We start from the raw sequence: 26,777 nt of genomic DNA on the forward strand, positions 1-26,777 counted from the left end.
TTTGCTTAGACTTGGTTGTAAACTTAAAATACGGTATATTTGTGCTGAAGGAATGACTATTTTTTGGTTTTTAGATTTTCTGCAACTGTAAGTCCATTTTTAATTTTCATACTGGACCCTCTGCCCATCGATAGTAGATGGTTGGCTTCCCACTATTTAATGGGACCCACTTCTCCCTTCGTATTTAATATTTGTTTTATCAGATAGGGTACTGCATCATTAGGAACACATATACTTGGGATCATCAAAATTTCCTGGAAAATACAGGAAAAAACTGCCGATGGATCTCGAACTTTTGCACCAAAATGAAACCATTTTAATTCAGTTTTTCTGCCAAAATTTTGAAGTGGCATACTATTTGCATTCATTATACCATCTCATTGAGTTAAAGAGCCACAGAGAAAGAAAGGGGTTTCCATCTGTTGGTCTAGGCCAAAGCCACTAGCTCCATTCTGATCCACACTTGGGTGTCAGGCTGTCATCTGCTGCCTTCTCAGCTGCATTGCAGGGATCTGGGTGGGAATCAGAGTAGTCTGATTCAAAGTGGTATTTTATATGGGATGCCAGAATGGCCTGTGGTGGCTGAACCCACTTTGTTACTAGACTGTCCCCTCTTTGTATAGTTGTTTCTGTTCAAGCTTTGTTTTGCTGTTCCTGGATCACGCTTTCTGTTCTTCCAGGGTTTTTTGGTTTTGTTTTGTTTTATCTTGTTTGTATTTCTAGTAGTGCATTGAGCCTCATAGGCAGCCACTAACCCTGAGGACTGCCATGTTTCACTGTTTTCCCATCCATTGTTATTGGGAAAATTTTTTTTTTGGTGTCACTCCAAGAATGGGAATAGTGACACCAAGAAAAATGTCTTTCCCCTCCCTCTCCCCAATAGCAATGGTCGTAGATGTGGTGTATGTTGCAGTGGGAGAAGGAACAGTGGGGATAGTGTGCTGGGAAGTATGTAGTCATTGGGCTCATTGGCAACTGGCCGACTAGCTTCTGAGAGCAATGCAGCATGGAATGCACGCCCTCAGACTCATTAGTACCATGAGAGTGACTGGCATGCTGCCCTGATATGTCATGTTATCACAGCTTAGGCAAAAACAATACCAGCCTACAGTGCCGACTCCAGGTAGTCCCTTATGTGGACTCCAAGCTTCTGACATCTGTGGAACTCTCCAGTCCCTAGGATTTGCCAGTGTTGATGGGTTCTGTTGGGACCATCTGATTAACCCTACCCCCTGTCCTGAAAAGTGTGCCATCCCAGGTAACTCTCACAGCTGCTGTTTCTGTTGTCTGCATCTTACTGCGTTGCCCTTTCCCACCTTCAGGTTTTCAGCATCACTTACCTTAAATGTAGCTATAGGATTTTTCGTTGTTTGGTTCCGTTTTATTTTGTTTGTTCTTTGGTGCAGGTCAGGGTTCAGATAAGGCTGGGCACATCTGTTTACTTTCTTGCCAACTCTTTCAGTTATTCTAGAATTTGTGCCCATTTTTAGACTTCTGTTCATCCATTTGGTTAATCTCTAAATTTCTTTTAGAGTCATTTAGAATTTTTTTATTTGCTAATTCCCTGAGCCACCTCACTTTTTTGAGTCTCACTTTCCCCTTTTTCTCATATTTCATGATTTTAATTCTCTATCTCACATAAAATATAAAACAGTACATAGTATTTTTCCCCTGGAAAGGCATTCCCTAGACCACCAAAATGAGGGCTGACTATTATCAAAACTGAAATTGAGCTGGGTGCCACTCAGTACATTTCCAACATTTTGAGCACAGGACCACTACCTTGTTTGTACACCTTGACGACTTTAAAGGCATCTCAGAGGAAGGAATATTAAGTCAGATAGTTAAGAGACTTGGTGAATTTGGTTTTCAGTGGGGTCTTCAAATTGGAGTGCAGGAAAAAGGTCCTGATAGGGGTTTGATAGTTTAATGACCTAGTAGTTGAGAATTGGTACTCACTGCAAAGGCTGGGATTTGGATTGAATTAGAAGATTAAACACTCCAACTGAGCCATCTGTGATTGAAGAGGATTTTATTTCCCTGAGATTACTGTTCAGGTTTTCTTGAGATATCTGAAACCACTTCATTTTTCTAGGCAAGTCTAAAATCATGTTACTGGTGATAGTAAACTATTTTGACTTTAGAACTGAAAACTGCAGGGAAACCTCTTTACCTTCCTGCTTGGCAGGATAATCTCCCATTAGGAAGCCTGAGAAAGAATAGGTTTGCAGAGAAGACTAGCTCTCCCTTTTGAACTTCTCCAAACCCTAGTGTACTACATAAAAGCCTGGGTGCAGCTGGTAAACACAGCCTAATTCTCCCTTGTGCTTGAAAGGTTCCAGTGCTGATAGCATTTTTGTTATTTTGGTGGCCCTGTGGCTCCACATTGGGTGAGTGCCTTCAGGTATGAGAGCTATGGTTTGTTTCTGCTCAGCTAGGAAAGATTCATTCCTCTCTGGAGATACTACAGATTTCTTTGCACACAAGACTCTCGTTTTAATGAAAATTATCTATGATTTTTGTCACTTCTCTACTTTATTGTTGTATGAGAATGTTTTTTTGGCAGTGTTTGCAGTTGTCTGTATCCTGGATCCCTGAATAAGTTCAGGTATTTTTCCAACTTAGAAAATTAATCTGAGTCTACATATTTATGTTTTAAATTTGGTTATTTGGGGCCAGCACTGAGGCTTAGCAGGTAAAACCACCACCTGTAGCACTGACATCGCATTTGGGCATGAGTCCTGACTACTCCACTTGCAGTTCAGTTCCTTGCCAATGGACTTGGGAAAGAAGCAGCCGATGATCCAACCACTTGGGCTCTTGCAATCACATCAGAGACCCAGAAGAAGCTCCTGGCTCCTAGCTTAGAACAGTCCCAAGTTCCAGCTGTTGCTGCAATTTGGTGAGTGAACTAGTGACCTTCCTCTCTGTAATTTAGCCTTTCAAATAAATACATCTTTTAAAAAGTGTTTAAAGGATGGCTTATGTCATAACCAAGCCAAATATACATATGTTCATATATACATTTCTAAGAACAACAGAGAGGGAAAGAGCACGTCCATCTGCTCGTTGACTCCCCTAAATCATCAGAAGCACCAACTTGATCTCCCCACTGTCTTACCTGGTGCATTAGCAGGAAGCTGGATTTGCAGCAAAATAGCCAGGATTCAAACTGGCACTATGATCTGGAATACCAGCATCATAGGCAACAGCTTAACCCACTACACCACAATACTGATCCTGGGGTTCAAATTAGGAAACGAAAATTAAACAGTAGTGCACAAGTTGTATGCTACTTATCAATTTAGCTCTTTTTAAATGATATATTTGATAGTGAATAAATAGAAAATGTCAGATATTCTTATTTGGCTTAATTGCATCAAACACTAGCCTGAGTTGTTTGTTTAAAGTAATACAACTGCTACTCAAAGGAACTACGTCGTTTACATTTCAAACTTCAGCAGTTCCTTAAATTAAGCTTTAAAGTTTTTGCAGCTTAAGAAACTTTAATATGAACCCATTTCTTTGCCATAATGCTCTTTAGTTTTTCAAAGCTTTTGAAAAATCTCTGTCAGTGGAAATCTACTAATGTGAATTTCATCCCTGAGAATTAAATACGCTGTTAGTACTTTTTGTTGTAAGGTGACCTATTTTTGACCTTGTGTAGCTAATCAGCTAAAGAAACTAATTATTACAACACATCTGTGCTGCTTAGAAGTAGAAAAATTTGACTTGAACTTGCAGCATAGATTTTTTAGGGGGACATCTGGTATATATTTTACTTGGCTTCATTAGGTAAATTTTATGTCTTGTTGGAGAACATTTCCAATTGTGATAATGCCTCTTCAATTGGTTTTTGGTTTCTCCAGTGTGAATGACCATGTGGTTTGCAGCATGGTCTAGAATTTTCTATTCTGAAACATGGTCTTTTGTTACTGGGTTTAGGTGGATGATGACCACACTTAAATCTCTGCGCTTGTTATGAGATATTCTGAATGGTATGTGACATACGCTGCAAGGTATTGACAATACTTGTATTTACAAGGTGTTAATGGCAAAGAAATGAAAAACTGAGCTGTTATGATAAGAGCACACTAGCTACATAATAAAATATTCTTTCTTTAAAAAACACATGAACTGAATTTTCTAGGAAAGAAATGACATGATGTAAGACAAGGGGCCAAGTCTTCTGGTGCACTGGGTTAAGCTGTAGCTTGTGTCCTCAGCAACCCATTTCCTAGTGCCAGTTCAAGCCGTCACTAGAATGCTTTTGACCTCATTCCCTTCTAATGTACCTGGAAAGGCGGTGGAAGATGGTCCAAGTGGTTGGACTGTTCTATCCCATGTGGGAGACTTCCGGCTGTAGCATAACTCAGCCCCAGTTGTTATGAACATTTCAGGAGTGAATCTGCAAATGGAGGATCTCTCTCTCCCTGTCATTTTACCTTTCAAATAAGCAAAACAAATCTTATGAATATACAAGCAAATTATAACAGAAAAGAGGACAGGAAGAAAAGATAAAATAAATATGCCAGATTGGTATTTGTTGAATATAATGATCAGTACACAATGATACCATTTTCTATGTTTGAAATTATTTCATAGTGGAGCTAAGAAATGAGTGCAAGTGATGAGGCAAAGTACTATAGTGACCTAAAGTCACCACCTAGTGACTTGCTGTAGCTTCCAGACATAAGCACATGCTTACTCTATGTGTAATGCATTTGTTTCACTTCTAGGTCTTTACCTAGAAAAAAAATGTATATGTTCACTAGAAATACATATACAAGTATGTCCATTGCAGCTCTCTTCCAGTAGTTCCATTTACCTAGAGTGGAAGCTGGCACATTTATGGAGTCTAAAATACAGCAAAGAAAGAACAACTGTACCCTATAACGTGGATGAATCTCAACAAAAGTTCACATGGAAAGGGAAGAGAAAACTACAAACAGAAAAGCTTCCAATTCCCTACTAGATTTTACAACTTGCATATCTCAGAGGTATTTCCATTCTGCATACTAGTCATTGAGCTTCTGTGCTCACCTCGAAACTCTTCTGTATTTGTCTTAAAAATATAATATCATAATTGAATATTAAAGACTTTCTTTCATTCTAAATTATTTAATCTGTCCTCAAATCTTGTCAGTCCCAGCCCCAGATAGGTAACTCTTAGATATTTCTACCTTTCCCCTTAAACGGCCTTTGCGTAAGTCACAGCCTGTGCTCATATATAACCAACTCATTGTCTTCCACATCTGTTGTGGTTTTGTTTGCACTACAGATTCAGTCAAGATTGCTCAACAATGCCCCCCTCAGATCACTCCACCCTTTGTTTAAAAAATATCCTTGTTATCCCCCATTATTCAGAGGAAAAGTATGAACAGCAAAGGCTTTAAATGATTGGGAGAACTCTGACCGTTCATCTTGCACTCTTGCTAGGCTTTTTTCATATGCCATCAAATTAATGGTTATTAGATAGACATTTTGTGTGTCTGCATACTTTTTAACTGAAATTGTTAGAGGTACGTGCAAAAAAAAACCACCATTTTCTTTAGCTGTTATTTACTGAAGTGTACAGGTAAAATACGCACACAAAGGTTGATTTTTTTTTTCTTGCTTACCTGAGGTTAGTTTATATGTTGGTCTCTAATATAACACCTTATTATAGAATTTTCCAGAGTAACTTTGTTGCCTGAGGTTTTTTTCCCCATGTTTGGTTTAGCCTTTGAAAGTATATAGATGCTACACAAAGGGATATTTTGTATTTTACATTTCAAAGGATTCCATCTACTTCAGGCATTTTCATATTTTATTGAAGTACAAGTACCCTCTATGTAATACCTCTGAAATTAACTGCCACTTGATTTATATTTTTCCAATCTCTAAGACTCTAGAAGCTTCTAAACTACACTCCTAGTGGCTTTTTTATTTTTTAATTTTATTATAATTAAACTCAGCAGTTTGTAGTATTGAAGCAAAAATTTACAGAACTTTGTGCATTTTAGAATAATCAAAACAGACTTGTAACTCTAACAAGCCATATATTAACAACTGAAGAGTCGAACAGTATTAGGCAGGTGAACAGAGAAATCCCCAATAACTTAGCAAGTAAGGAATAACTGAACTCTGCATCCTACCTAGTGAGGTCTAGGAAAAGCCAGATCGGGAGCCTGACCAGTAAGGCTGGGCAACTTTAGGCCAGCTGACCTTTTCCTGTATGTTCAGAGCTTTCCATATTAGTCTTTCTGTGTCTGTCTGAACTAATTTTGGGGCTCCTGAGTGACCCCAATGGTCAGTGCAGGTGAGGAAGAGGAGCTAAAGTAGGAACTAAGTAAGGAACAGAGAAAGCTCCTCTCCCAAGTCCAGAGGAAATTTACTGTTCTTCTGTTTCTGAGGACTGCTTGGAGTGCCTGGCTGTTGTTCCAATGTCATTAGACCCTGTGAGGAGGGATCTGGGCTGCTTCCATCCCCTGTGGGAGATTCCATAGGAGATGACTGACCTCAGAGTTCTTGGCCTACGAGGGCACTCAAAATCCCTGTGATCTCCTTGGCAGTCGTGATACAGTCCTTGGTGCCCATACTCACAATTCTTGATGAAGTATCCACTGCTTCTGTGGGAAAAGCACTTGGGAGGTGAAAACCCTAGTGGCATTTTTAAAATCCAAATCTCTCTACATTTATTTGATTTCCATGGAAAAGTGAAATGCTCAGAAGATACCTAGGATGCAAAATTGATAGTACTTTGGATTAATCAGAAATGAGATAAAGAAATAATAGTGAGAACTTTTTTACATATGTATGTTTTTCAAAGGTTTGTTCGAAAGACACAGAAAGAGATCTTCTATCTACTAGTTCACTATCCAAATAGCCACAACGGCCAGGGCTGGGCCCATCTAAAGCCAGGAACCCAGAACTCCATCCTGGTGCCTAAACTGAGTGATAAAAGCCCGTTTATTTGGGCCCTCATCCACTGCTTTCCCAGGCACATGAGTAGGGAGCATGATGAGAAGGCCAGACTCAAATCCATAGTATTCAGATATGGGACACCAGCATCAGGATGAGATGCTTAGCCAGCTGTTCCACACAGCTAGCCCCAAAAGTTTACTTTAAGTTACATATGCATTGAATAGAAATAGTAGAAGGAATCATAAGTAATATTTAAATCTAGCCAGAAAGACTATGAGGAATCCTAAAGTACAGTAATCTTTCTGTATTCCTCTAAAGACATGAGTGCTTGGGATTCTTGAAAGCTGCTACTGTGAACAATGCCTCTGAGTACATTTTAAAAATTCATTGAGTCTAATTCCACTAATTAAGTTTTATTATAAAAGGTTTTAAACATCAAATTGTTGTAAAATATGACCCTAGTGGAATAATGAAATTCTTGAGCTACATAATTAATTCTAGGTAGGTATGGGATCATGCTTGAGATTAGCATTATCAGAATTCATTGTGAATGAAATAATCAAACCCAGGCAGGACTACAATACCTAGCTCAAGCACAGCAGTAAACACAAGATGAGGCTTAGTTATCGAATAATCAATGAGAGTGGATCCTTGATTAGAGCTGTCAGGGGACTGCTCCCTAGTGTTAATCACAGAGGCTGCCAATTAGCATTATTAGATTGTGATGGTAAGTGAGTTTGACCAGGTCTTTTTCTCTTTGATTCCTGCAGTTAACCCTAGAGCAATGACCAATAAGGAAGTAATCTTCTCAGTTCAGGTTTCTTCTGACTGTCCTGATGGAAACCTCTGTGAATATTGGCCTTCTGTTTTTCTGAAAATCTTGAACTTCCTCTTATTTTCACACATCTGGTGTATGTCTGTTAACTAATAGAAGAGGTTAGTCTTCAGGAAAGTGTGAGGAAGAATTGGAAAAGTATGTTTTTGAAACATACTTGCATGCTTTATAGCAAAGATCATGCTTGTTGGCCAAAATGAGTCAGTTCATATTGTCTTTTCGAGAAAGGAGCAGGAGTTAAATGCTGAGGATTTTATTGATGGTGTCTTCTTCCTCTGTCAGGTTTGAATAAGCCCAACTGATTGGACTTGAAGCACCACCTCAACGACCTTCCTTTACAGGCACAAATAGGCAAAGACCACTTTGAGACCTATGAACACACATGAATGTCTAATGTATTAGCAAATTACACCTTCTTTTAAAATGTTATGTTTATGCACAACTGTCTCTAAGGTAAACCATGTTCATTATTTCAGATCATTAATTCAATGACATTTTACTTATTAAAGGAATAGCTTTTATCTAATGCATATGTCCTGGCCATCCCCAAATGCTGCACCATGATGTTTAATCAGATATTTTGTTTCTCTGCTCATCTAGCCCTATGCATATAAGATGGGCCAGACTCAATACTAGAGCGCCAGAAATGGAAATTGCCTCATCCAGTAGTGTCCATAAATGCAACAACACTTCACATTTCAAATATATGTCAGAACTTACAGATAGCTTCTTTGAAACAATGGCAAGTTCTAAATGAAAGCCTAATGAATACCATCAGATTTTTTTAGTTCTTCCCAAGAGACTGCATTCTTTAAGATGGGCTCAGATGTGGAGGGGTGGTAAGCCATCTTTGACCTTAGTTTTCTGGGTAGTTTTTAGGGAATGGGGAAAGCAAACAAAAAGTGGATTGTTAGGAAACAGTAAGCATTTGTATGATATATCACAAAACTAATGATGTGAGGGAATTAGTATGAGAGAAAAAGCCAAAGGAGCTGTGAAAAACACTTTTAAAATAACGAACATGGGGCCCAGCGTGGTGGCACAGTGGTTAAGGTCCTCGCCTTGCACGCCCGGGGTCCCATATGGGCGCCGGTTCTAATCCCGGCAGCCCCACTTCCCTTCCAGCTCCCTGCCTGTGACCTGGGAAAGCAGTTGAGGACTGCCCAAAGCTTTGGGACCCTGCACCCACATGGGAGACCTGGAAGAGGCTCCTGGCTGTGGATTGGCATAGCATCGACCGTTGTGCTCACTTAGGGAGTGAATCATCTGACGGAAGATCTTCCTCTCTGTCTCTCCTCTCTGTATATCTGCCTTTCCAATAAAAAAAAATAATAATAAAAATAAATCTTTAAAATAACAAACATGAGCAAACATACTCAAGACCACTTTTCATTCAAGCGACACATACTGCTCACGCTGTAAGCTTCTTGCTAATGCAGTGTCTACAGGAAAGGATCAGAAGGTCGTCTGTGACCCCAAGACACTAAGGTGACACCAACATAAGTAGTTTGAAAATGGCATTCTATTTACTAGCTTAATTATTATTAGATAATCTAGTAATTTGTTTGACATAATCTTGCTCATCTTTAAGATTTTACTTTTGATAATGTTTTTTCAAAAGCCATCCTAAAACCATATACACTGTTTTTCTGGAATAATAAAATTGTTGGTATAGTCATCAGGAAATATTTCTTTAGGAAGTAGCTGTGATTTGCTGTCAGTTTAAAATAAAACTACAAAGTTAATTCGAGATAGAAGCTTCATAATTTGCATTCCCTAAAGTTTAGTAAGAGCTGAGTTTTTATCACTTTATTATTTAGTTAACAATCTTTACTTCCCATAGTCCCTGCACACTGAGGTTATGTTTTATGCCTTTGTAAGTAGGCACAGTTTCTTTTACCATATAGATAGCATGCCTAGAACTCACGCCTAGCCATTGAGTGTAGGGAGCTGAACACACAAGTAGTGAACTTGCCCCGCCCCTAAAAGATCTATTGGGATATACCATTGAACAAAAGACATTGAACAGAAAGTATTATAAATGTTGTCAGTGCTGTTAGAGGGATTGCAGCAGCACTTAGTAGGTGTATTATAGTCTGTTGTATTGTCAGGAAGGCTGGCCAGAAAAAGCAACATTGAAATTTAGACATAACAAGTGAGGCACTAGAGAATAGGGAGGAGTGTCACAGCCCACAGAACCACAAGTAGCAAGGAAGAGCTACATAAAATAGACTGACTCTTGCTGAGAACTACAAAAGCTGTCCCAAAACCAAAATACTATCTTTTTGAAGATATCAGAAGGTTATGTTAATAAAGCACTATAAAACCAAGATTCAAGAAAATAAGGAAATGAGTTGAGACTGGGATTTGGTGCTGCTTCTGCTCTGTAGGCATTTGCCAGTTCAGAAGAAGCATCAAAAACCTCTGATGGTCTTTTTGATCACCTCACTTGGGTAGGAAATATAAACTTTCCTACGTAAAATTAAAATTCCCCAGCACTTTGCTTTGTCCCAAGAAATGTTTAGTAAAGGAGGTAGGGCGTATTTAGAGATAAAAGACCAAAAATTAAAGGAGATTATGAAGACTAATAAAAATGATATCTATATTCATACTAGCAGTGATTCCACTGTTAGACATGTATCCAAAAGCCCTGAGTATGTTCACAAAAAAAGTACCACTCTATTCCCGAAAATCTCAAATGGTTCAAATGCCTATACACATTAAAGTGGATAAGCAATGCTCATATGCAGTAATTCTTCCTTACCAATGTTTTACTTTGTAATGTAAGATTCCAGATCCCCTCAGTCAACAATGGGAATGACTGTACAGTGCAGTAATATTTGAGAGAAAAGAGCAGAGACCACACTGATACGATCTATGACATATGCTGTAATTATCCTATTTTATCATTGATCTCACTGTATATAATTTATAATTTAAACTATCCTGTAATATACATAGGAAAATTTGTAGCTATATAGGGTTCCTACTGCCTGAAATTTCAAGCATCTACTGGTGGTCTTAGAATGGTGTCCTCTGTGGAACTGAATGTACTCATATAATCTTAGAGTTACGAAAGCACATGGGCTACAACATCATTGTAACAGAATAGGTGTTTCTTACATACAATAATAAGGCAGATTAGCGAGGCACAGATTACATGATGTGCAACCAGAAGTTACAGGGAAAAGAATGTGCGCCCTAGACATTAGTATAATGGGAACCTGTTGGGAGGCAAAGGTGCCTACGTTTGAGTAGGTGTCCAAGGCTGAGCTTGGATTCTTGGTCTGAGTGTGGATTTACAGCTGTATCCAGATACAAAACCCACTCTTATGTGCACTCTACTGCATATACAGTAAATGATTCTTAAAAAGTGAGTATGAGTGCATCTCAGTTACTGTTTATAAAACATAGCTATAGATAAGTGTTGAACACTTAAGACATAAAACATCAGTTTTACATCAATTCTTACACATGTCAAAACTAGAGCTTGTTTTTATACTGATTTTTTTTACCTTTTAAAATCAGTTTAATTAAACGTTTTATATTTTCAAGGAAATGAATTTAAAAGGAATTGCAATTATCATATAAATTTTAAAATGATGACAAGTGAATTTTTTCATATTTTAAGACCTATTGTCTGTTTTGCTGCTTCCCATGCTGGTGTTATTTCTAAACACCGCTCAATCTGTCAGTGTCCCCCAAGAATTAAATGGCACTTAATGTGTATTGTTCCCTAGAGGAATCATGAAAGAAAGAAAAGATGCAAATTTTCTCCTGGGATAAAATAGAAAATTAATTGAAGAAGAAAGAACCCATAATAACATACAATTAATACTGAGAAGAAATTATAATATGTAATTTTAGTGTTTGTTGGTTATGTCACCCTAGCTCAAACTCCATCTATCACTAGCAGAGCTCGAGCTGTGTGCAGGAGCTTGTATGGCTTCGGTTTGTATTTTGTCTGCTTGCTCTATGTGTGATCTTGTACACCCTAGAATGAAACCATCTTTATGCATTATCTATTTACTTTGCTTCCTCAGATTTGGTATCATTTGGCTTTTGAATTCCATATTACAGTTTTGAAAAAAATATACTCTCCAACACAAATGGACTGTATTTTTGTTAGAATGAGTCTGCTGCATGGATTACAAGCACTCTATCTCCATGCTTGGATAAATTCCATCAAAAGCACATTATCCCCCTACTTCTGTGGCCAGCTGCCTAATTGTATCTGCTGTAACCACACGCTGTTGGAACATGATACCAATGAAGAACAGAAATGATAAATTACTCCCTGCAGGTGATAGCGATAATGATAATTTTTAATTTCCTTCTTCCTCATAAGGCTAGTCTGATCTTATTTCGTTGGCTGCCATCCTGTTACATACACACGAGTCCTCTTTGTAGAAACACTCATCACACCAAAATATGTGAGAAAGTAAATTCATTTTTATTGTCATTGTTCTCCCTGTGAACATGTATAAAACGAAGCTAAATGTGACTTTGAATGTAGTTTACAAATGAGAGTTATTTTCTTCCACTTTGTGAAAAAATATATATGTATATTAGCAACTCATTCTGAAATTTCATCTCATGCTTCAGAATACTTAAAGTACAGAGTAAATCTACATGCTCATTTATTTTTCTGTTTATTTCTAACTCAATGTGGAGGATTCTCAACAAATTTTAGGAATAACTATCCCAGAAATTCACTGTGTGTGTATATTTTTCTTTCATACTACTTTTTTCATCATCATTGTCGCTAGTATTTTATTGTGTTATGTTATTATTCTTCCTTATTTCAGCTGAATGAATTTAGTAAAACTTCCCTAAACTTTATCATTACAAAAAATATTTAACTGTGACCTTCTTTTCAACAAATGAATCCAGTCCTGGTGGATACTTAATTGTAATGCTTTATTCCTCACCTCACCCATCCTCATTGGCTGTGACAAGCTATATTTGTGGAATAAAAGGTAAATTTATTCTGTGGTTAGACTTCTAACCTATGTGATCTTTTTCAAGCATGTGTCAAGTTAACAGCTCTAGTTAACGCCATGACTAGTATTTTGAGTTTCCTGAGGTGGTGGTATATTCACACATTTCAATAACTTGCACTGAGAGAATTTAAATTTATTGAAATTAGCATTTAAAAGATAAAGATAGTAACTAAGTGATGAAACTAATTGGAAAAATGGATTTATATTCAGAAGTAAATGGTTTAGTCCTCATTTCATTGGTCATATCATCAAAAACTCTATTTTAATTACTAAGAATCATATATGAAGGGGTCCTGTTTCTGGAACTCTCCAGTGGCTGGCTAAAGTGGCAGGTAGTACTGACCCCTAGTTAGTGTATACCATGATTTTTTCCCAATCATACATCTCTGTTAAAGTTGAATTTGTAACTTAGGCACAGTAAGAGATTAACAGCAACAATTAGAGTCACTGAGAATAGTATGAAACCTAACTACAACTTATTTCTAATATTTTCCACTTAGTATATTCAGACCATGATTGATCACAGGTAACCTGTGGCAAACAAAACTAGAGTCTGAGAAGATTATCATGGAGAGGGGGGAAAGAAAAGAAAGGAAAAAAAAGCAAACTCTTTAGGGTATACTGCATTTCTTCCTTATATTTCAGGATAAATATTTACTTTAAAACAAGAAACTGTCTGGTTAATAAGAACAAAAATGTCTTCTACCCTGTCAGTTATGTTAATGCTGAGTAGATTATCTGCATGTAATTTTTCAGTCCCAGCTGAATTTCTTCCTGAACTGTGTCTGTGTTTTCAACTCTAGTGTATGCTTATGGAACAAGCAGGCATCATTGGAAAGGCAATCTGCTTGAAAGTTTAGAAGCAGCATTTTCAAAGGGGAGATAAAGTAGCTGCAAGTTCACATTTATCATTGGCATGGATCCCTTCCCACGTGCTCATTAACAGTTGATTTCATATCTGGGTTTTTCCTCTCAAAGCTTGTTCAGTTACCCTCTTCTGCCACTGTTTTACTTGAAGGTTAAAGTAGGGTTAGTTTCTTCCCTGGATGTGAATGTGGATCCGTGATTTTCTTTTCAAATTTTTAAATTCATATAGTTTGGGAATTAGAAAATAGTTCCAAATTAACTATTTTCAGATTTTAAATGTAGTTTTTAACCTTTTTGAACTCGGGTATGATAGTATCCTCTCAATATCATTTTCTGTAATGAATCTTTAATTCTTTTACCAGCTGATTGCCAAGATGCTTGTAACCATAGTTAGATAGATAAAGTTTCTCTTCATGTATGCTTACATTTTCTGCTGGCATAACAAGAATTTCTACTGCTGACATGGTATTCTCCCAGAGGTTTCGTTAGCTTGCTAGGATCTTTCTCCAACTCTCATTTTTGGTGCTATAAAGTATAAACAGTATGTAAATTGTGTGCTTTAAAGAATAATTCTGAAAGCTTAATATTTTCATGTAGATTGGTAGTTGATTATTCTGACTGTTCCATTTGTATCTTTTCTCTTCTGCTTTTTCTTTTCTAACATCTTTATTAGGTGATGTTATTTCAAAAAACTATTTTGGAGTGAACTTGCCACTTTTTCCCTCAGATTCATCTAATTCCTCTTACATGTTAGTGGTCTAGTTTTCTGGGGAGTCAGTAAAGGGACTGAAAGAAAGGTACTAATTGAATTGGCCAATACTCCAGGCAACATTATATGTTAAGCTTAATTATTATTAAACATTTTCACAGCCATTGTTCACTTTGTTGAAATCCTAAATAGAGTTAAACCTCAGGAGTCTGAATACTCGAGATCTGTCCATTATCAATATATTGGTCAGCATCTTTCTAGTTCTATAAACAGTCAACTTTGCTCAACATACAGTGTATGCCCAGATACACATACTGTTTGTCAGACTGCTTTTCACCTAACAGTATGTGACTTGTTTCAAATCAATAAATCCAAGGGCTCTTTTTGATATTTAAGGGGAAATAAGTTCTGTGGTCACAACTCTTGTGACACCAACTGATTATCCCACTGTTTATTTCTTCCATCAATTGCTCAATTGTGCTTAGCACAGACTCCACAAATTAAGCTTAATCCAGAAAGTTCCCCCTATTTCAGGCACCAATCACAAGTCTTTAGATTACACACGCTTAATGTCCAACGTGGCTGCAAATCAAAAGTTCTCACAAGCCTGACTTGGTTTCAGAAAATTATTGTAATGGCTCACAATATTCAAGGAAACACTTTACTTATTTTTTAGCAACTTATTACAAAGGAAATTACTGGGATCAAAATGAACAGCCATAGGGTGAGGGCTGGAAGGGTCCCAAGCACAGGAGGTCGTGCTGTCTTAGAATTAAGGTGTGCCACTCCACAAAACTCATGGAAAATGCACCATATCTTTTAGCTCCATTTTTCTGTTTTTGAAAAGTACTCATATTTAAACAGCAAAAGACTGAGTAAGAGCCTGTTGTTTTTACACTGCACTGGATAAGGGGTGAAAACCTAGGACTTAACACTTAAACCCTGCTCTAAATGAATTGCAATCTGACTGGGTAGACTAAATAATGTTGTGTTGAAAGCATTGTAATGAACACAATGGCTCGGCAAGTATTTACTGCGTGCTGTCGGTTAAGCATTGCTGTCAGCACTGAGAATACAGTGGTGACCAAGACTGATTTCTCTGAATAAATTTAATAAGTCTATAGAGGATATCTTGAGTTTTAGGAAACCAGCTACAAAAAATGCTTTATAACCTGAGTAGCTACATGATTTTCTTTGGTAATTTAGAGAACAATGCTATAATTAGCTATAATTCTAATTGGAAGAATTATAAATAGTATACTAATTATCTTTAGGTACCTAAAATGTGATGAACTTCAAGTTTAAGGATTGACTTTCTTTTGAATTAAATCTATATTTACCCTGAAAAAAAATTAAAACTTCACATTCTTAACAAAAGCAGAACACATAAATGAAACTTAGTGGTTCTTCCATAATCTTGTTTTTAACATTTTATAAGCCTGCTTAATAATGATGCATATATTCATTTGAACATTTTAATTTCTATAAGACTTTATGTACTAAACTTATCCTTGCATTATCTGCTTCAACATGAGGTTCATTTGAGTGTACATATGTTTTTCTATCAACCTTCTAGTGAGTGTTGTGGCTCTGTAGGTTAAGCTGCTGCTTGCAACACTTACATCCCATATGAATGCCAGTTCGAGTACTTTGTGGAACCAGCTTCCTGCTAATGCATCCTGGAAAGCAGTGGATGATGGCTCAGATGCTTGAGCCCCAGCCACTCGGGTAGCAAACCCAGATGGAGCTCCATTCTGGCTTTGCCCTGTTCCAGCACTAGCTCTTGTGGCATTTGGGAAATTAACAAGAGGGTAGAAGGTAGGTCAGAATTCTCTCCGCCTTTTAAGTAGGTAAAAGTAAACTTTAAAAAAAAAATCAGTTAATTAAAATTTCATACATTAAATCACAAGATATTTAGTGAGTTGGCTTTGTATAAAATGAGTATGCTTCAGTTATTTATTGCTGTGCTGTAACCCAGCCCAAAGCAAATTGCCTTGAAGCCAGAGTCATTTATATTTGGTTTTGGAGGTACAAGCTAGACTGGATTTCTTTGGCTGGGGCTTGTGCTGATCACACTTCGGGTCTCCTGCAGCTGTCTGTCTACGTGCTTGGCTTAAGCAGGAGGTGCCATGAAGGCTGAGCTCAGAGTACTGGACCATTGGGGACTAGCTGGGCCTTTTTCTTTTTCTGTGGACTCCCACCTTTCAAATAGGTTAGCATGAATATGTGTTTACTAAAACATGCATTAATTATTTAATTAGACTTGTTTCTGTGAGGAAAAGATAAATTATACTGCTTCATTTTGACTTGTAACATCTGTTGGAATAATAGTAACCTGCATAAGCATTAGAGTATTTGGTCTTTAAAATGGTTTTTCATTTGCCATGTCTTAAAAGACTGAGTAATTATTAGTACAACATGTTATTAGTGTTATTTACGTTTATTTTTCCCCTACAGGCAATTGCTGGCTACTTTGATATCTATTTTGAGAAGAATTGCAACAACAGGGTAAGAGTCTTGAATTATTCATAACAATTATGCAAAGTACATTATAATGTGGGGGTTGTTTTGGTTTTGCCTCAAGGTATTTTGATCTTAAGCGTTTTGCTATTATCGGAGACTGGAGCTTGCATTTGGTGTGATAGATCAATGCGCCATGCTATTAGATATCATTGTTCATCACCAGATACTTTTGAACTCTACCAATGCAGGTCATGTTCTCTACGGGCCCCCAGAGTACCCAAACACACTGGAAACAAACAGTATTTCTACTTGAGAAGCCATTTCCAGTTAAATCAGGTAAGAATAGTGGAAGTAAGAAGCTGTTTTATTCCTTCATTTTACAGTTAATTCTTATGTGCCCTCCAATTTCTAAAGCAGTGGAACAGATGTTAAGATGTTCTTAGAACTTGCCATCTGCTTGTATTTTTAGATGGCACATCATTTAATTAAAGGAAGTTTTTATTTTAGGCTTAATTTCTGCCTATTCAAATAAATAGGGATTATTTTGTGGCTCAGAAAACTTTATTTTCATGTCCCAAGTGACTCAATGAAGATATCACCAATAAAAATAAAATACAAATTCAGTAGAATATCATTCATTAGTGAATGTTTTCAAAACATATGAGCGTGTCTAGAATTTTGTCTCCATCTATTGTGGCTTCACAGTGTTCAAGATCTGATCAAATTCTGCTTTCTTTAATTATAACTTCAGTGACTATTTATACTGGCTCCCATGATTCACACAAACATACCTATTTAGCTCTGAAATTTAGGGTATTATCATCAAGTTTGTTATTTTCAGAGGCAAATAGAATGAATTTGTCAGTTCAATCCCCAAATAGCTAGAAGGGCAAGGATTGCTCTTTGCAATTGCTTTAGGAGCCCTATTTAACCATCACTTGCTGCCTGCCAGGATGAGTCAGGAGCCAGAGCTAGGTATCAAACCCAGGTATTCTGATGCGGGACTCAAGGTATCCTAACCCCTAAGCTGAACTCTAGCCCAGACTTTTCTTTTTCTTAATTAAAATTGATTATATAAAAGTTGTTTTGCCCTACCTCCACTGAAAGCCTCCAGAAGGAACAGGAAAGCTGAGTGTCCAAGTTGCAATGCAGATACACTCAACATAGCTAATAATAGGATGACGGTTTCCTAAATGTCAATTTACGGGGAAACAAAAGTTCAATAACATAATCAGAACTTTCGTACTCTATGACAATAGTCCTAATCGGTAAAACAACTTTAACAGACAGCAGCAAGTATAAATGCACCATCCTTACAGCTCAGTGAACACAGTGTGTTGCCACATAGTTTAGAGGAGTGAAAAATTGGGAACAGCTATCATGTCCATCAACAGAAGAGACAAATAAGTTAGTGGTTACATAGAATAAAATCTGTAGCGCAGATAAGTATGTATGTCTCCCAAAGGCAATAGTGAGAAAAGTAATAACTTGCAGAATGGCTGCTTAAATATTTTTGCTAATTATATGAAGTTTAAAAACAAAATATGCATATAGATATGTGATAAAAGATGAAGCTGCACTTAGGAAAAAAAATCCTTCCTGATCTCTGAGGAAGGATAGCAATAGGAAGCAGGTGGCCTACAAAGGGGTTCATTGCCATTTGTATTTGACCACTTAAACTATGATATCACATTGATATTTGACAAAGCTGAGTAGTTTTGCAAGTGGTCATTATATTGTTTATGACTTTAAAATATTCTGTGAAATTCTAAGAAAGGTTTGAATTCCTAGGTGATATGTAAATTAATTTTAATATATGCAAATAAACACCATTACAGGAAAGTTGCACTTTATTTTTCTCACTGTGAGGTTGCAATGCTATTTAAATGAAACCCTAATGGTGTTTTCTCTGTCCCCAAAAAAACCCGAGCACAGCAAAACTGCAGTGAGGCTAAGTTAATGGAAGTCTTTAAATCTATCTGGGGTTTGGAAGTTTGAACATGTTGTTCTTTTTCACTACAAACATTTAGGAATTTCTTTAAAATGATGACACATTTTAATTTTGACAGATTTAAGATAATACTGAATTTGATGATCTTCAGCATTTTCTATCTGCAACAATATTGTTTAATTTTTCTGTCCTACAATTCTTAACCTGGTAATCTTGAGACTAAGTTGATTTATGCTGGAGATTCTTCGTAATTCTGTGAAAAAGGTGTGTGACTAATGGTGCCCTCCGGCCCAGCTACATCCCTTTTATTTCCACTATATAATATATATTCTGATGTTTAAAGCCAGCAGATCACAAGCAATGAAGTGCCCCCCAAAATCACAGTCCTAAAGAGGAAAGGTTTGAAGTAATAAAGATGTTTCTCAGTTGTGGGAGTTTAAACAAAGGATCATATGTAAATATAACACTTTTCTTAACCTGCTTCATGCCTCTTGGTAGTGCTAATGAAGAGAAGCTAGAAGCTGTAGGGCAGGGTCCTGAAGAAAGCATGTCAACCAGGAAATGGGAAGCCCTTTGGAGTTACAGGTGTATATTAAGATGTGTGTGTAGGATCAAGTGTGACTAAATAGTTTGGTTCAGCTGTGAACTGAACAGGGCCTCAAACTAGTCAGGTCTCAGCCAGCCACAGCACATGACGTAGGGAGTCAAAGAGAACCAGAGCTGCAGCGATGCTCCTGGCCAGTTTATACACAAGTCTTGTTAGGAAGACATTAAACTGCAAGTACTGTAGCAGTAACAAAAGAAACAAGTTAAACACTAGACATAGAATTCTTAATCATACAAAGAATGCAAGAAACTGTCAGCTGATAAACAGACCTAAAATGATGAGTTAGTGTTAGCAAATAGTGTAACTGCATTTATATGCACATCATGAGAATTTCGGAAGATATTTTAAATGCAAGTGTCACCTTTAGAGATACAAATAGCAGTGTCTGAGGTAGAAATGTTATTTTATATCATTAAAACCAAAAGAAAAGACTAGTGAACTATAAAATGGGGATCAGCATTGTGGCATAACTTGTAAAAGCACCACTAGCATCACATATGGTTGCTGTTCATGTCCCAGCTACTCAGCTTCCAATCAGCTCCCTAATAATGGCCTAGGAAAAGCAGCAGCAGATGACCCAAACATTTGGGCCCCTGTCACCCACAGCGGTAACTCAGAACAAGCTCCCATCTCCTGGCCCAGCCCTGGCTATTTCAGCCATCTGGAAAGTGCACCAGCAAATAGAAGAGCACTGTCTCTCCGTCTCTCAACTTGTAAATAAATATTTTTTAAAAAAATAAAATGAAGCAGAAAGTAGCTAGCATAGTGGGCTAAGACATTGCTTGTAACACTAGAATCCCGTGTCAGAGTGCCAGAGTGAATCCCATCTGCATCTCTTCCCATTCATCTACCTGCTCATGTGCCTGAGAAATTACTGGAAGATGGTCCACGTACCTGGATCCCTGCCACCCATATGGAAGACCAGGGTAGAGAACTGGCTCCTGGCCTGACCCAAGCCACTCTGGCCATTTGGGATATGAACCAGAAAATGGAAGAGAACACTTCCATCTGTCACTTGATTTCTAATAACTGAATCATCTTAGGAAAAAAAAATGAAGCACAGAAAGCAGATCATTAAAGAATCCTTTCACAGTAACATGTGTGAAAAGATCAAGCACTGTTACCCTAAGTGCAGTGCAGGAACCCCTGCGATAGACTGGGGGAACCAAGGGCAGGGAACAGTGCACAGACAGAAGATGTATTTCATGAAATGCTGGGACCATGTTTTCTTTAAAGCTGTAGCCCACAAATCAGAGCAATTTAGCAAACCTCGGGTAGGAGAAGAACCTACTGAAGCACACCAGAAAAATAGGTAATAAGCAGAGATAACAGTAATTTTTAAAGACAAACCGGGAAAAACATTATGGAGAGGCAATAGCAGAGTAACTTCACAATACCAATCAGAAATTATATACATCAGATGACAATGCAGTGTGCTTGGAAACTATGTATACACATCAAAAGTGAAGACCACGTAAGGATTTGTTTTTAGAATAAAATAGCTGTACAAAAATCTAGCAGACCAGCAGTACAAGTGTTAAAGTCCTAGTACGAAAATATGGCACTAGGAAAAAACTTGGAACTAAACAGAGGGAATGGAAAGTAATAGAAATGGTAAATACATGACTATAGAGACCTATTTTCCTGTTTTCTAATTTCTGAATTGATAAATAATTAAAGCAAAAATAATGTGGAATTTAAAACATGAAGGTAAGTATATGACTAATCCTAACATCAGAGATAAGAAAATGGAAATGTATTAGAACTTCCTTAAAAAGGCAAATTACAATAATTATGTATACTGTTAACCCTAGAACAACAGCTAACCAAATTTAAAATTAAAGCAAAAAATAGATAATAAGCTAGTATTGGATATATACTTGTAACACTGAAAAAATTTTAATTGAAAAGAAGATAGGAAGAAAGGAATATAAACATAATCACAAAAATTAGATAGGAAGTTTCAAGACTTGACCAACAGCGCTAACTACCTTGACAACATGGTTGACATCCATTTAACAAAGGTAGATAATATGCTGAGTCATAAGGCACATCTAGCAAATCTTAGTGCATATAAATGTATAGGTATTAGATATATGCAAAGCTGAATAAAACTATCAAAATAAGTAACAATACCTGAAAATTCCAAAATATTTAGAAAATAGACAGCATAGTTTTAAATATTCTGTATTTCAAAGCCCCCCTCCCCAAAGAGACAGACAGCCTTCTGATTTAAATAATAGAGTGAATATTTAAAATAGTGCTTATAGGAAAGTTAGCTTTAAATGTTACCTTAGAAAACAAGCAAAGACATTCACTAATGAATCTAGCTAATATACAGATTTTTAAAATTTTTTAATATGCAAAAGTGTTTTGAACAAAAATATGGTGGTCTCATGGAATGTAGGGGAAAAAGACATCTGACAGAATTCATTCATGAGCACTCTTAGCTTAGCAAGCTAGGCATAGACAGAGTCCTTCCTTAACAAAGGCGACTATGCACAGGCACAGGTGAGAGGGTCGCTGGTCATCAGAGACCGAGTGCCTTCTTCCTATCACACGCCGAGTCCAGGATGTTCATTCTGACCATTTCTGATCAGTGCTCTAGGAGATGTCTCCCTTGGGGCATTAAGAGAGGGGTATGTGGGGTTACATTTCAGAGTGAGGGGTAGAGAGTCCACACATGTGGGGAGATGGGATGAAAGAGTTTCATTCACAGATCACACAATCTTATACATATAAAATCCTAAAACAACACACATACAAACTATTAGGACATATAAGGGTGAAAATGTCTTTTAAGGTCAAGGTATAAAATATTTTCAAAACATAATAGTATATGCAGTAACTTAAAGCACCCCATTTTTGAAATATACACTCAATTTAAATTATGAAGCAACTCAGTGTAACAGATGGGAGGAAAGCGTCTTGTTTGTGGATGAATTGATAGCATTATTATGGTATCAATTCCTGTAAACCAATCTATAGCTTCAGTGCAATTCACATTAAAATCCAGCAAGCTTCTTTGGGGAATATATGATAAAACTGGTTTTAAGCTTTATGTGGAAATACACGAGATCTAGAATAGTTAAAACCATTTTAAAGAAGAAAAGAAGACTGGACAAATATGCGTAACAGTGGTACAAAATAGAGCTCAGAAGTGAACCTATACACATATGCCTAATCGATTTTTGACCCAAGACCCAAGGTAATTATATGGGAAAAGGATGATCTTCAAGAAGTTACGGAACAACTATTGCTATCCCAATTTTTGGCTTGCATTTTCTAACAATTTTGAAAGCAAATTTATGGTTTGTGCCCCAAGTAAAAAAATCTTTAATATCAGAGTTCATGTTGCAAAAATTCTATAGTTTCTCTTTCTACATTTATATCTATAATCTCTTTCATATTAAAAGCTAATCATTTATCTCTCCTCCACAAAACAAAAAAACAAGGTAACACTAATGAATAGTGACAGTGTTACTTTAGTGGCTGTCTTGTACTTGAATAGAAATTGGGGATTGGCCACACAGGAGACTGAGAAGGAAGCTGTGTGGAATACTGAAACTATTCAGTATTTACATGATGATGCATGCATTTTTTTTAAAAACTTCTCAAGTTTTGTGAAAGCTTATTATTTGTGAATTATAACGTACTAAATGTAACACCTTGAAAACAAACGTAGATAAATGAAGTATGATGGAGAAACACAGAAGACCCACTGCAGCGGTTCAGTTCCTGGCAAGTGGGATGCTTTAAATCATTGAGAAAGGAGTTCAGTAAAATTGTGTAAGCATAGTAATGTACTCCTAAAATATGAAACTGAAGTTAGAAAATATAAGGAAAAGGTTGCAGGTTTGACTCTACAAAAATGGAAAAAATACTCTTAAAGCAAGGTAATTTAGACAGAAAAGCAAATTACAGCAGTTTCACTTTGTCTTCTCAGAGGAGATGTTTTTTGAGATATGAATTTTGAATTGATTTCCTAGGATGAATTCCTCATCAACATTTGGTAATGTTAGAAAACAGACAACCAAACTTTTAAAATAAAGCAAAAATACCTTTTGTCTAAATAAACAAAACCAGAATCTGGTTGCTCTGTATGCACTCCAGCCATTATTAGAGGTGACATATTATTTCAAATGTTAACTACAATTTGACATTAACTTCAAAGGATTTCCTTGTTGATGTATATGAAATATTATTGCAGATATGTTCAGTACATTTGCTGTAATTGTGCTCTTTCACTAAGCTGCCTTAAAGTGTTACGTATATAAAAGTTGCCATGGTTGTAAAATGTGAGGGTTAAAATGAACATGCTTCATGGTGCTTATAAAGTGGCTTGTTAGGTCATCATTTCAGCTTCCAAAGACCTCTTATTTAAGAGTTCTGGATATTCCTTTATTTGGAAATATATCTGAAGTTAAAATGTTAGAAAATGGACATTTCTGTTATATTTTCACATAAAATGTAAACATCAATATTCAACATCAGAAAAAAACAAATTTTGTACTCTTGTCATGTCTGAAGTATAATACAAGTAAAATATCTTCTGTAGTATTTTTAATTTCAAAGATTAAATACATACATACTTAGGTTAATTAAACACCAAGTTGGGTAATAGTAATAAATATGTAATTCACACTGCTGACTCTTTGATTGTTCAGTCCTAACTAAAATGCCAAGGCGATAGCTGCACTACCAGACTAGATCGGGGTAATTAATCAGTGTCAAGTAGATATAAAATGACGGATGTTGTTAAGTGTGCATTGTGGTGCAGGCTGCAGAGGACACTGTCGCTGAGATGTACCACCTAGTTGTTATCATCTGCAGACGGCTGGTGGCTTACCACAAAGCGGTGCTGCAATTCACTCAGGAGCAAATTGATTTCATTTCAATTTCTGTTATGGTACGCAATGAAAATTTTTCCAGAGCAGTGAAATTTCATTTCTCCACAGAGAAAAACTGAATAAATCATTATAACTGTTAAATCTTAAGGTTTAGGAAAAAAACACTTGCATATGTCATCAGTTCACTATGTATATAAATAGAAATAGCCTAATTTTACTCGTATTTTTTAAATCACATGAAATAGAGCTGGATTTTTTTTATGTAAAAATGTAATGTGAGTACAATAAAGTTGGGTGGTTTTTTTTTAAACAAGACATTTATGTATTTACTTGGATGGCATAGGTACAGAGAAAGAAATTTTCCATCTACTGGTTCACTCCCCAAGTGGCAGGAACTAGGCCTGTCTCATGGCTTGGGAAATCAGCAGAGGATGTCCCAGGTCCTTGGGCCCCTGCATCCATGTGGGAGGCTGGGAAGAAGCTCTAGGCTCCCAGCTCAGCTCTGGCCACTGCAGCCATTTGGGAGTGGGCCAGTGGATGAAAGTCTCTCCTCCCTCTAAAAATGTCTTTCAAATAAATAAAACTTCAAAAAGAAAAAAAATTCCTGTGACCTGTGAGTGATTAGTTTATACAGGGAAAAGAAGCCAGCAGCCCTGTTGTCATGGACCTACAGAAAAAGTGTCTCAACTGTAATTTTTAGTTCCTCAAAATGCCATTCCTGTGCATGTTTTGTTCCCTAGCTACCACTACTTGTACACTCCTGAAGCCTTCAACAGTGACCTTAGCCCTGCCCTCAGATAAGTTAGTCCTTACGGTAACTGCCATTGCTTGCTTTCTAGCCATTGCCAACCCTGAGATACTTTAGACACATGCCAGGTGTTCAGTTGTTGCTATAACTACTTCTCATCAGCCTTGACTGATCTCTTTGACCAAAACCATCTTTTTTTTCCCTTGTATGGCCTCACTTTTAAAAGTTCAGTAAAACTGCCTGTTTATACCCTGTGAAACCACTGTGTTTTCCTCATCCAATCCTAAAGATATCATGCTTTGGTGTAAAAACTAATGTTAAGTGAAGACTGTTAATATAAAAATAATTTTAAAAATTGTTTAAAGCAGTGCGACAAATTATAAAGAGACCTGCTGAGAAACAGCATTCCCTTTCCTGCTGGACTATACGTGTTGAGTTCTTAAACACATTTTTACTTTTTTGTTTTTACAGGTGAATCCTTGAAAGGAAAGATCACAGTTCACAAAAATAAGAAAGATCCACGTTCTCTCATTGTGACTCTCACATTGAATAACTCAACTCAAACTTACGCTCTGCAGTGAGAAAACGGACAACACAGCAAGCTTGCAGTTCTCCTGTGGGGAGAGCATGGGCCAGCGGGTGGGAGCAGGCTTCAGGGGTGCAGGGTCCAGGACTCCTTTCCTGTGGAGGGGACAGGAGTGTGCCAGGACTCGGCTGCTGGAGGCCAGCTGCTGCTGTTCAGCCACCTTGCTTCTTGGGCCCTCATATGTCTGGCTCATCTAGATTGAAGCAGCTCTAACCCTTACAGCCATAAAGCTAAATTGAACATTTTGATTGGCAGATTTGGAACACAGAAAAGCTTTTGTTGTTTTTACTAGATTTCTTACTATAAATTTTAATCAGTACTTGACTAATTATTTGGATATTTTATTAAGTAGTGTCTATTTTGTTGCAGATTTTCTATCTGAGCAGTTTTTTGTATTGTATTTGCTAGATTGTCAGAATCTGGTGGAGAAAGAGCAGGCGTAAGGAAAGGGACTAGAGTGCCCAGAGCTTCAGCCTTTCCAACCAAGTCACATTTCATGACCACTTAGTTGGTCACCCCACCTGGCACACCTTTAGTTCTCATTTTGTTATTACTTCCCTCTTTGTGTATTTTCTTTAGCCGTAAATATATCTAGTGTGGCTCAAGAAATATAACTGTAATTTGTGTATCCTAAGAGTTTTAAAAGGGATTAAATGTGTATTTGTTTACTAATACATTGCCTTTTTCAAACTACACTGATGTGCAGAGGTTAAAACACAGAAATGTTAATATGCTCCCAATATGAAATGTTACTTGGAAGTATTGATTTAGTCAGAGATAGTAGGGCACGTTCAATAAAGTATATTCAACTACTAGCATTAAAAAAATGTTTCAGCATTTTTGTAAAACCAGAGGCAACTAAAAAGTCTTAACAAAGGGATTATTTTTAAGTAAATAGGGGCTTTAAAGAGAGGTGAACCATATGCCTCTTTTAAGTTCAGCAGCTGGGTTGTCAGAACAACATACCCTAGGCAGCTTAAGCTCCTCAGTCAGTCCCAAGTTCAAGCCCAGACTCCAGCTCATATTTTCCCTGTGTGTGACTTTAGTCACTTTCCTTTCTCTGCATTAACGTATCACTCTTTAATACATTTCCGGTATTTAGATCAGTGACTGTGGGCTCATCTCAGATGCTACAAGTTAAAGTAAACATTACTAGGTAGAATGAGGAGTAAATGCACTTAACCTTTTTAGTAATTACCTTGGGCTTTTCAATAGTCCCTAAGAAGAGAAAAACCAACAGAAGAAGCAGTTT

General features: G+C 37.0%; 1 protein-coding gene across 3 annotated transcripts in view; it reads left to right on the plus strand.

Annotated features, from left to right (window-relative positions):
- Nucleotides 1-26,340, plus strand: part of PRMT3 (protein arginine methyltransferase 3) — a 107,675-nt gene extending 81,335 nt beyond the window's left edge. For all 3 annotated transcript variants that reach the window (XM_040980010.1, XM_040980008.1, XM_040980009.1), the window contains 3 exons: nucleotides 16,778-16,828; nucleotides 17,032-17,119; nucleotides 25,411-26,340. In XM_040980010.1, the coding sequence (XP_040835944.1) occupies nucleotides 16,778-16,828; nucleotides 17,032-17,119; nucleotides 25,411-25,520 (249 nt within the window). In that variant the 3' untranslated portion in view covers nucleotides 25,521-26,340. The remainder of the gene's footprint in view (nucleotides 1-16,777; nucleotides 16,829-17,031; nucleotides 17,120-25,410) is intronic.
- The last annotated feature ends 437 nt before the right edge of the window (nucleotides 26,341-26,777 follow it).

The sequence above is a fragment of the Ochotona curzoniae genome, unplaced genomic scaffold, assembly GCF_017591425.1.
Source record: "Ochotona curzoniae isolate NIBS_2020 unplaced genomic scaffold, NIBS_Ocur_1.0 contig_3432, whole genome shotgun sequence".
NCBI lineage: Eukaryota > Metazoa > Chordata > Mammalia > Lagomorpha > Ochotonidae > Ochotona > Ochotona curzoniae.